Here is a 12,498-nt window from a genome sequence, read left to right on the forward strand (position 1 = left end):
TGTCACTGATAGTTAAAATAGGGAGCTGAGAACAGTGACAGAGGGGTATCTTCAAAGCAGCACAGTAATAGCTTTGCAATCTTCCCACCTCCATGAATACTGTCTATTTAGAATAATGTCCCTTCTTATGTACTGGAGAGGCATAACTGGAGTGAACTTATAACATTAAACTCCAATAAATTGTATTTGCAAATCATGAGAGTCATAAAAATAATTAGATCTACTATGACAATCATCATGAAATGCTGGCAGCCCAGCTACAACACTCAAACCCAGAAATTAGCTATCAAATTTTAAAGTCACCCTTACAATCTATTTCATATGGCCTCCTTAGTAACCAGAAAGCAAACATATTTTAAATGACAGGAGCATGTAACTAATTCTCCCATACAACTCTATCTAAGATAAACAGTAAGTATGCATCTCCCAGACATCTTTAAATATAGCACATTTAAACTTTCTTCCAAATATTAATTCTCAATATCCTTACTGCACCTTGAAATGAAATTCAGTGCAATGAGAGCACTAGTAAAGGGCTTATCCCATTATGGGGGCAGACAAATATTCTTTACGCCAGGTGGACCTTACAAGTGAATTTCAAGCAAAAGTCTTTAACAGTTCATTACAATAATCTCACCTAAAGTAAAGGCAAAGACACAACAATACTGCATTTTATCTATGTCAATTCACCAATAACATGGTGAACTGTGGTGGAATTCAGGGTCACTTATATAATGCCATGGTAAAAGAACATTCTCTATGCTACACAGTTGGAGAAACACAACCCTCCTTCAAACTTGGGCTGAAAGCATCTGTAGCAGCCAGGGGTCACTGGGACACTCAGCTTGACAGCAGTGGCTATGTCAGCACTTTGTTTTAGGAAGACTCTGATGAGATGGAAGTTTCATGACAGGGACGAGATGCAAAATGGACACACTTCTGGCCTGCAAAGGCCAAATTAGAACCACAAAATATTGCTTAAAAGCAGCAAAGAGATTTTGATCTTCACAAGGAGCAGTGAGGTTCACAAACTGTCAACTGTGCACAGTATGACTTTTATATCCTATTTAATTTGACCTTGGCTACTGTCTATGGTATCAGTGGCTCTGTTTTGTTCATAGAAACAGATATGTAAATTATTACTTGGACTGCAACAGCCACAGAGACAAAGCATTCTAGTTTTTTAAACAGGGCTCCTGATACTACAAACATATGGCATGAAAAGAACTCACCTAAGTCAAGATATGCCATATAAAATGATTAGCAGCACCCTGCACAAAGGCCTTTCAAATAATTTTGTAAATTAAGGAGAACAGCATCAGTAGCCATGATTTTTCTTATACTAAGTCTTTTATACAAACACAGTTGCTTGAAAATAATTAATTACTAAATTCCATGAATATAATTAGAGTAATGAGAAGTTTAAGGCAACCTCTCAAATTCACAATCAAGGCGAAAGAAAGGTGTTTTTTATTTCCAGTGCCTTAAAAGCATGTAAATTGTCTTGCACCAAAAAAAAAAATGCTGAGAAATGAATAAAGGTCATATCTGAAATCCAAGAAAATGAAAATGAAAAAATAAAAAAAAAAGGAAGCGATAACTATTGAGCTGGGCCCACACAAGACTCAATTAAGAAGCAAATCGTGAGCTTGACTGACAGAATTAAAATTTTAAATTTTAATTTTTGAACATGTGTGTGTATACATGTTTATATTGAGTGAAAAATCACAAGAGTGTCTACATTAGGTATTGCTGTAACCAGAATACAGGTGCCTGGCCACAGCAGGCTACCCTGGACTGCACTAGATATTTGTGCTCACTGTATACAAAGTGAGGAGGCCAAGATGCTACCAAGGATAATCCAGTAAGCTACATGGTGTTTGAGCAGACCAGAGCAAGCTAATAGGAAACCCCACATGTACATAAATGTTTGGCCTCTTCCTTCTCATCTTCCTCTTTCCTCCCCTCAAGCACCATGCAGCTCTGGGCAGGCAGGGAGCTAACAGAGGGGTCATACTGGGTAGGGGACAGAGGGTTTCATTTCTTCCCCAGCCAGGGAGGTTCAGTCCCACAGTCTCCAGTCAGGACTGGGTGTCCCACTCCACATTGTGGGGGCATCCCAAGTGCTGGGAAGCAGAAGGCTGCAGCCTATGCTGCAGCGTACCCAGCTAAGAAGGAAAAAGTCTTGGAAAAGATAAGCAAGTAAGAGAGAATAAATGCTTTAGCTTAGTCCTCAGGCAATTGGTCAAAAGATACCTGGATTACAGGTGTTTTAATCAAATTTCTAACACAAATGTAGTTTAGTGAATATACTTACATTTCCCTGATCTCCAACAAATACCTTAGGCGCTAGCTTGCTACGTAAAAAGGGGAAGGTGGGAGTGGGAGGATGACAATATTTTCCAGGAAAAGTGGCTGCATGTGTTACTCATGCCTAACAGATGGGGCTCCTGCAAGGGATAAGGCAGAAAGGAGAGAAGCATGTCTGCTGCTCTGCTTGGCGTTCCCGTCTGGGCTCTGCTGACGGGGAGATGTGGGGTGAGGTGCTTCAGGAAAACAGGGTTTTCCTCTTCCTGCCTGCTGAGGCTCAGTTTAGGCAGAATTCAGATGGCTTTTAATGCACACACATGTCCAAGTGGTATTGACAGATACAATGCCATGTTTGGGAACTTCAGCATAAACAACATCTATTTATAATGAACTAACATCTCCTGAAATGCAATACTATAATTATGTGAAAATATAAAACAGATAGTGTCATTTAAAAATGCTAAATAGCACATAAAAATATCTACATCCTCCCCTATTTCTCTGGGCTAGCAAAACAATAGCATTCATGGAATGATGCTTCTTATGCCAAGTTTAAACTGGAAGTAAATTTTAATGGCCTATAAATGGAAAAGATTGAAATCAGCAGATTGCAGCTGAAATAAGTGGTTGAGCACTGCACAGGGGAGAGCTGCACCGAGATGACTGTGCCAGGCAAAAGCGGAGCAGCTCCAGAAGGTGCCATGCAGTACCATAGCGTGGCTCCCATCATTAAGCTCCCCAACACTCTGTTAAGGAGTAATTGGGATAGCAAAACTGGGCAAAGAAGCAGTCTAAAATTTATATTGCCCAGGGGACCAAGCAAGTCTCTCTGCTAGTTCAGAAGGGATATCATCACATCAGGCTGGCACTAACTTGGGTATTTTTGTACCGTGCCTCATTACTCAGTGAAGTGCTACAGACTTTTACAGCTCTGGTACATACATAGTCACTAAGTAAGTGTTCCCTAGGTCTGTTGTTTTTTTACAGAACAAACATAAATAAAAATGTTCAATGTTTCTCACAGATAGAATAAGGAACTACTCTATCACTGGCTATTGAACCCCTCCTGCTGATGGTGTGCCACTAGCAAAACATTTGCGTATTCACTGAGTGGGAGAGATACTGACTCTGCAGCCTGATGCTTAGAGTGGGAGGCAAAACACATGGATTCCAATTCCTTCTCCAGGGAAAGTTTAATTATTATGCAAAGTGCGTACGACTCAGCAGGACCAACCAACAACCATCCTAAAGGTGATCATAGCCCTGTCAGGGGGATGGAAATTATGAGTTCATACCAGAGAACAGGAGTGAACCCAGACTTCTTCTGGTTAAACAACTCAGGCCCATAGTCTTGGATAAAATGAGGACACTGACACCAACTTTTAATCAGTTGGTGAGCCCAGGAGAAATTAAAAAAACCTGTATCCATTCAACCTGCAGTGTGAATAGTTTTAAGAGATGCAGATTGTACTCTGCTTTTAAGCAAACAGCTAACTGGCTAAAAATATTGGTTTTTATACAGATATCCATAACCTTAAAAATTATTCTAATACATTGCTATATTCCTTTGTCTCTAGCATGTTTTTTTCAATATAATTACCAATCACACATATTTCTGTGAAGTATTATAAGAAAATATAGGAATATGTTGCTGACAGTTATCTCTAATTTACAGAAACTAGGATTTTTTTCCACCCATATATCATAGAATCATAGAATCAGCTGGGGTGGAAAGGACCTCTGAGGTCATCAAGTCCAATCCTTGATCCATCGAAAACACTCAGGAAATTTCATTAAAATACTTTGTCAATACTGTATCAAAAACTTATTTGCAAGTTATAATATTGGAAAGTTAGGACCAAACTTCTAATCCAGAACTACCTAAAGAATTCATTAAGGAAACTCTGACCTTACATGTTAAGAAAATCAAGGCTGGCCTGGCAGGATAAAAGAGCATTCTGGGACATGTGAAACTGATAAATTATAACCTTCAGGACCTTCATACTACTCTTTCCCCATTTGTGTGCAAAAAGAAGTGTAGCTACATTCTCATGAAAACCCCAAACCTCTTAGCTGCTATATTAATTACAGCATTCTGGTTTAAGGCAGGTTCAGGTTTAACAGATTAAAATATCTGAAGATTTAGTGCCTGGAAGTGAGAGTTATGGACATTTGTCCCAGCTACCTTGAAGATAAAATTAAAAAAGAGACAATCAGGATTTTTCACAACACATTGAACACCTTTTCTGTTTTCTTTAACTATATTAGATCCTTTAGACTTTGGAAAGGGAACACACTCTTGGTTAAATCCCAGTTTTGCATTCCTGTTTCCTGGCCTCTGTAAGTAAGGAAGAATTTTTATGAGGCCTAGCTAGCACTCTTTTAAGTTTATCTTTGATTTATAGTTGGGGAAGCATTTACTTCAAACAGCTGTCATTAAATTACCAAACATGGAGAATACATAATAACATTTCTATATATGGATATAATATATAGTGTGTATTCATACATATATATAGAAACAAAACAAATAAATTGTTAGCATAGTTTCAAGCATTCAACTGGCTTTTTACACAAATATCAAGAAAATAAAAATATGAGGCTGAAATTTGCACAGGTAATCCACTACTATTTCTTCAAGCATTTATATTTCATTTTCAGAAGACAAAACTTTGGAATATCAACCTAATGATGTGAATGGGAGCTCTATATGTTTTCTATAGACAACTTTCTAAAGGTTGGCACTCAATTGCACATGCAAACTGCATGTAATTGCACATGTAATGCCTGACAGGTTACTGCATGTGCACAGAGAAAGCAAATAAACAGATTCCCAGGCATGTGACCACAATTGATTTAACACATACACGATGACATATTTTACATCAACATTCATACATCTGTGTCAGAATATGCAGATTAGGTGCACATACCTTAGAAATATACAGAGGAATACCTAATCTTTAGCGTTTACTTGTCAATGTCAACTCTATTTTTAGAATTACTTGAAAATAAATAAGGAAAACTGGCAAGGTTTTTTAAAAGAAAGACTTAGCAACACAGTACAGGATCAGCTTTTGTCTATCCGTGAGCCAGATGCAAGAAACACACAGTGGTTCTGTGAGGTACAATAAAGCACTGAACACAAAACAGGAGGAAAAGTAATTTGCAAGCTTTTATACATACCTAAAACATCTGGAAAAGGAGAGCATTAATGAAGCAAAGAATGGAAAAAGCCAAGACAATCAGGTTTTGTACGAAGCATACAGCATGAGGTAAGGTTATAACAAGTGTAACATACACAGAAAAAGGTTTGGGTTCTTTTGACGAAGAAATGCAGCAAAAGCACAAAGCTGGTTCAGCAGTTTCTGCAAATGGCATGTATCTATATAAAAATTTAACTAAGCCAACTGGGGCTGATTTTCAGGTGAATAAGATTTAACCATGTACTGTACCTTCTTGGAGAAAAAAATTCTGTTCAAAATGACAGATTTCTTCCAGGTTTTTAAGGAAATTAATCATTTGCCCTTTCCTTAAATTTAGTTCTAGCATCTCACATGTTAAACATGTATTGACAAGCAAACAGTACTCTTTATATACAAAACAATCTTCCACATAGGAGAGGAATAAGACTGTACTGTCCTAAATCTTTACAAGTCAAACAATATTTTTTAAAAATTCTTGAGAACATTAATTTTGTACTAGATATGCAGTGGTAGCATTGGTTTCCAATGATTCAAATCCCAAGTCTATTTTTAACTGATTCCATTACAAAAGCAAACTGTCAGTCGATAGGTGTATGTAGCATTAAGCTGATTGAGACTACCCTATAATCCTGTATATCCAGTTCCTGATGGCTATTCCTACTCCTGGTGATCACATTATTTGTCTCTGCCTATTTGAAATTAATTCTGGGTTATCTATTAAATCAGTTCCAAATAATGGTGCTCACTTCACTGTTTTCTGTGCTATGCACAATTATGAACAATATATATAATATCACAGATCTGCATTGGGTGATAAGGTAAGACTTCTCAAAAAGAGGTTTATTTATTTCTCAGAAAAAAAGTATTTGGTATTAATATATCAAGCACATTACCTTTGTAACATATTAAGTAATTGATAGAACACTTATTAAAATAATACTTAAACCCCAACAATATATTTTCAAAAGTCTAAGAAATAGCCTTCTCTGCTGCAGTTAAACTGCTGGTCACAAATGTGAGCATAACTGAGGGGTAAATCAGTGGCCTGGCTGTTTAACTGCATGAGGTACCACTTCACAAAGGTGAGTGAGTAAAGGAATAGTTTCCCATTGAATCTGGAAGGAGGGAGGGATTTGGATTAACATAAAGTTGTTCTGGGGAGCTATATTTGCTATAATAAACAGCCACTGAAAAGAAGCCATTGAGTAATTTAATTTCTCTTCATTGTCAAATATGTGTTTCAGATCTCGTTTAGAATACATGGTTCTAATCTTTCTCTGAAAACAGAATGAATAAACTATTTATGGGCTACTTTATGGAACTTACTGTGAAGGTACTTCATTGATGCAATAAAACAATTTTTCACTTTGAAACATCCTGGTTAGGTGAGAAGCTGGAATTATTCATATTTTCCAGATAGAAAATTGAATTACAAAGAATAATCACAGGTTATGAATAATTTGGGGGGATTCCATTTCAGAAATGTAGTGTCTGATTCTTCAGAGTAATTACCACAGTAAAAATTACATTCAGACTAAAAATATGGAAGTCATCCAACAGGAAATCCTGATTTCTGGGGATTCTTTCTTCCAAAATGGAACATAACCTTGAAGCTTCTTTTAGAAGTCAGTACTAAGACTCAGGACATTCCTGATGCTGCTCTGTACTGTCAGTACAGGATATCAGTAATGATCTGAGAGAAGGGAAGAATTCTTTGAGCTAGGCTTGGAATGACAAGAATACCTCCTCAGTTAAATGTCAGCAAAGAGAAGAGCCTAAAACAAGAGGATTTCTGGGGAATGAGGAGTCACAAGGCTGGTATTTCACAAGGTACCCAACAGGAGCTCCAGTAGTCCATAGGACTACCTGGTTTCCATCTGCTTTTTCCAACTCAATGCATTACCATGCAACATGCTGATTTTAATGGCATATACTATTGTTTACAGGTTCAATGCTTGAATCTCTGTTTCAGCTACAATACTTAGTACTTCTAAAAAACATGCTTGAAGCATGCAGAAAACATGAGGGGAAAATAGCCATCTTTATAAAGTCTGTAAATAACCAGGCCAATACTATACAGCATTTCTGTATCAGAAAGCAGCAAAAGCCACTATTGCGCAGGGCTCTTCAGTTAATGCAGTAAAAAGGGAGTCTCCCTTTACACCCTTCAGCACTGCACCTCACCTCTGACTTGGTAAGCCATGACAGCCAGTGACAGGATGGGACTCAGCGTGGAGGGAAGGACTCAGCTCCTTCCCTCTGTGCCTCCGTCCTCTGCTGGCACCCACCCTGGCTTGAGGCACCGGCAGTCACCCCGGTACATGGCACACTCTGCACTGCCTTGGTGAGCTTTGAAGGCTGTCATCTCTGGCAGTAAGCCTTCAGTGGTGTCAAGGGGCTACTTGTTGGCCCTGGGTGAGTGTTCCCGCTGCTGGGATTCAGAAGAGAGGCCCATGGCACACTGTGCTGCAGTGCTGTAGCTTGCAGGCCATCAGATACAGCAGATCCCCCTCCCACTGGGGTCATCCCATTTTTCAACAGAGAATTAACACCTGTTGAACCACAGAGATAAACCAGTGCTCAGTACGCTTAAGACTGAAATTCAGATCCCTTTCCAAAACAAGAACATAAACTGAAAATGTCCTATTGTGTTTTTAGAGAGTTTCATTTGCCTTCCTGATGTGTCTTGCCCCATACACTGTATAAGCTAATATGGGGAAATAAGGGAAATAGCAATACACTGAACAATTCCAATTCTCCACATTAGTTTGCATATTTTTTTCAAGAAAACTAAGGTAGAAGATTGGTGGAAAAGTAGTGTGCAAACACTTAAACAAAGACTGAATCACAGCATACATAAACCTAAAGCTACTAAGAAGCTACACATTTAACCTTCCTACTATCACTTCCTAACCTTTATTTTTCACAACTTGAATTTGTAAATTATTAAAAGAATAATATTCTTTTAATAGGATTTAATAGGATTTTTTGTTGGCCTACAGCAAATTCATCACACAAAATGAAGAAAAAAAAATTCACTATAAGGTCAGAAATTGCCACTCACTTCTTCTACTTCAGCCAACGAAATGCTCACAGAAGAGGTATATTGTTGTCTTCCTTGTGAACCACTGCTAGGAGAGGCCACCTACCAGCAGATTACAAATATTTTCTGAGTCTGCCTCTTATTTCTACCTTGAGGTACATTGCAGGTAAGCAAGGAAACAGGCTGTAACACTCCTTGTACTTTTTCAATTTTGCCTTGCACAATGGTTTTCCCACTGTCTTACAATAGCAGTTACCTTTTCTGTCTCCAGCTTATTTTATTTTATCTCAGTTTTCCTCCCAACACACTGCTGCCACATCATTTCTGTGCCTGACTTTCTTCCTGGCTGGTTTTTGTCCTTCCATGGTTTACCCCACGCCTTGAACACAGTCCCTGGAGGTAATGTAGCAATGGATTCAATTCTCCTAACTCCTTCTCCGTAACTCCAGGTAAACATCTTCAAAGAAAATGTCTTTTTATTCAATGCTGCACAGCAAAGTAGGGATTGCAACTTGAAAGATGAGCATCTTTCCACTTTAGTTCTGCTTGGCTGACCTGATTCAATCTGCTGGGAGCAGGTTCTGCTCAGCATCATTGCTGGACCTTGGCCAAGAAAGGCTGAGTCTTTAAGCAATTCAGATGCAAAGCTTGGCATGTGTTAATGGCAGCATCTAACAATTTGGTAAAGTTTTCTTGTTATTTTCATAAAAAATGCCCACAAACATGTAACTGAAATTTCATTCAATTCACTAGTTTACTAGAACTACAGAAGTACTACAGCTTCTGAAAAAAAGGTTTTGAGAATATTTTAGCATAGGTAAAATTAATTTTTGCCCTAACTTCATGGTTAAAATGATTCAGTTGCTCTACCTAATATTTTCCAAGATACTTAAGAATTACTTTGTAAATCAGTTAATCTTTAGAACAATTATAAGCAACTGAAGACCTGATATGTAGCAGGAAATCTTAATTAATAATAAAAGGCCTGTTACAAAAACCAGAGAGACATATCTATCTATCCACATATTTACATATATACATAATCAGTGTCATCTTTTGAGTCTCTCCAACTGAGGTTCTGTCAGAACTTCCATTTTAAATAACTCTATCTAAAAAAGTATCTTGACACAAAGAAAAGATGTTGATGCTCTCAAGGGTAAGGTTCTACATGAGATGAAGGTGTACAAGATAGGGCAGCATTTAATTTTTATAGATTTTTTTTTCCCTGTATACATTTTTGTGATAGCTGTTTTACATATGTGAGAATATTTTAGCATGAGGAAAAGATGATATGCTTTTTACTGCTGCATATATTTGTGCAGTATTGCAAAATTGCACACACTTTGATGATCAGGTTGGGAACTCAATCATCATGATTCTGTTCGTTCCATGACTGGGTGACCTCCATCCTTATTACCGATTTTCAGTTCTATTCAAAACAAGTGACACTTTATATTTTGAGTAGATTATTAAACAGACTTTGGTTACAAGACTGAAATTCACATAAAAGAATATTCTTGTATGTAAAGACATTAATTATGTTGTTACAGTACATTGCATTTTGCTATTTGAAAACACTTAAAATAAGACACTCTTGGAACCTATCAGACTACTTGCAAGCAAAAATTCAGACTCCACATAGCTGAGAGCAAAGGTTTTAAGAAATAAATTTTCAAAAACGGGGGGTCAAACTTTTTAAGGCAGAGAAGCTTTTTCTAAGAAGGACAACTATATTAGGCAAGTGTTAAATATTCAATCACGGCACAGGTGGAGTCAGAAATGTTTTGTAACAAAACTGATAAAGAATCCACTTGATAGGATGAATGAAATTCCTTTCCTATCCCACAAAATGTACAAGTTTTCAAGATAATAATGGCCCATCTTCGCGAACGAAGATTTGGGGAAAGGTCTTTTACCTTTCCAGCCTGCGCAATGGATTTTTTAGGTGAGACACAGCCTGCGCTGAACTGAGCCCACCCTTTAATCCTAAGGTTCATCTGCCGGGGCCAAGCAAGCTTGGACAATGGCAGTGAGGTCCTCAGGACGTAGGTTTGTTTACAGTGTCCTTCTCATAGATGGATGGCCACACAGGGCTAACGACCTCCATCAGGCCAGGAGACCGGGGATTCGAACCCGAGGTCGCAGAAGTGAAAGTCCTGCACGCTAACCACTAGGCCACCAGGGGTCTCACAAGTTTTCAAGATACAATGCTGTGTTTGGGGGAAATCAAGCTCTCTCGAAGGGTACTAAGAGGAACCTGCAGCAATGTAAAGGCAGAAAGATGACTGGAGCATTCGCCTGTGATCTAGCAAGTTCCTCCTTTTTTTTTGTATTTGACTGGGGACTTGAACAGGTCTTTTTAGGGGACTTATGTCCCATATCTCAGCTGGGTGCCCTAAAACAAGTATATAGACTCCTAGCAGAATTCATCTTAGAATCTTAGATTCATAGAACAGTTTAGGTTGGAAGGAACCTTAAAGTCATCTAGCTCCAACCTCACTGCATGGGCAGAGAACCTTCCACTATACCTTCTAGCTAGATCCAGGTGTCTCTACACAGGAAATGCACTGGTGGTAGCAGCAGAGTCCTGGATATAAAAGACCTCACACTATAGGAAAGGCTAAGGTCAGTCAGGAATTAGGACTCCGAAGTGTCCACCTTTTCCTCTTTGCTCTAAGGACACCTTGTCCTTAGATGACAAGCTCCAGTGGAGACACCTGTATTGCAGATGGTGACATTTAGTTACAACTTCCCAGCTAAGCTTGTTTTTCTTTCTGGCTAATAAATGTTTAATTATTTATACAACTGGACAAGCTTCACTACAAAATGACTCATGTAAGATGACAGATGTGTATGTTATGAACCTAGCTATACAGTTTTTAAAAAACATTTTAAAAACATTTTTAAAAACACTTTTGCACCCTTCTTTTTTTGTACCAACGTCAGGATTAATTTAAACTTATACAAAATTCATAAAATGTGTATTTCAATAACTTTTTTCAGGCCTCATGTCAGTAGCTGTCATTACTAATAATCCTATCAAAGATAATGCACAATATTAATAACATCCATATAATTCCAAGTATTTGAAAATTGTTACTTTTATTCAACTGGAAGAACATGTCTTCAGATTTTATATGGATGGTTACTTCTCCCCACCAAGGCAAACAGCAAACCATGGAAACTGAGCATAAGCAGGATAAACGAAAATCAGCACTTTATGAAGTTTACATGGTAGTGATTTTAAAATGATTTCTAGTGCCAGGATTTCTGGATTATGGGAATTGTGATTTTCTCACAGCAGAGAGAAGGCTATTTTTAGCTTACGCATATGAATTGAGAGTAGTATACTTTACAGGCAATTTGCAGATAACATCATTATAGGTACTTACCTAAGCTTGATCTCGTGTTGGATCGCTCTATTATCGCATGCTTACTGGGATTGTTTAACACTGAGCGTTTGGCAAGCGAGATGTCTGCTGTGACTCGTGTAATTGATATACTGCAACAATAAAGACAGTAAAATAGTACAGAATGTTACTTATCTTTCGGGGATGTGGGGAACACTAGAAGATGGCTAAGACCATAGGAAAATTACTTCTTCTCAGCAGCACAGTATGCTTCCCATAATGGGAACAGAGAAAAAACTTTATCTAACTGATACTGCTACAAGAACTATTGATAAGGCATCATCCTTCTGTACAGTCCTGAAATGCAGTATGACCACTGCCTGCAAAGCTACACATGCCTGGGGAGAGAGGAAGCAGGAGAAGGACAGAGATGTGCTGCAGAAGATGGGACTTCACTGGGGTCTCTGGGTTTGATGAGAGTCTGACTTTGCACAACTATGCCCAGCATGAAAAGGCTGGTTTCTCCTTTCCCCAGTTTCTTGAATGGTACTGAATGACGACCTGGCTTATTTTAGCCATACGTATAAGA

The 12,498-nt window shown here is 38.2% G+C and overlaps 1 protein-coding gene across 12 annotated transcripts in view; it reads right to left on the reverse strand.

The window, feature by feature from the left end:
• The window catches only part of CACNB2 (calcium voltage-gated channel auxiliary subunit beta 2), a 257,225-nt gene that overhangs the window by 14,441 nt on the left and 230,286 nt on the right, over nucleotides 1–12,498 (reverse strand). For 6 of the 12 annotated variants that reach the window (XM_027695732.1, XM_027695729.1, XM_027695728.1 and 3 more), the window contains 2 exons: nucleotides 11,952–12,061; nucleotides 5,497–5,505 (listed from right to left, as the gene is read on the reverse strand). In XM_027695732.1, the coding sequence (XP_027551533.1) occupies nucleotides 5,497–5,505; nucleotides 11,952–12,061 (119 nt within the window). The remainder of the gene's footprint in view (nucleotides 1–5,496; nucleotides 5,506–11,951; nucleotides 12,062–12,498) is intronic. The other 6 variants (XM_027695736.1, XM_027695733.1, XM_027695731.1 and 3 more) reach the window with 1 other exon arrangement.

Source organism: Neopelma chrysocephalum, unplaced genomic scaffold (assembly GCF_003984885.1).
Source record: "Neopelma chrysocephalum unplaced genomic scaffold, ASM398488v2 Primary Assembly neopelma1_102, whole genome shotgun sequence".
Classification (NCBI taxonomy): domain Eukaryota; kingdom Metazoa; phylum Chordata; class Aves; order Passeriformes; family Pipridae; genus Neopelma; species Neopelma chrysocephalum.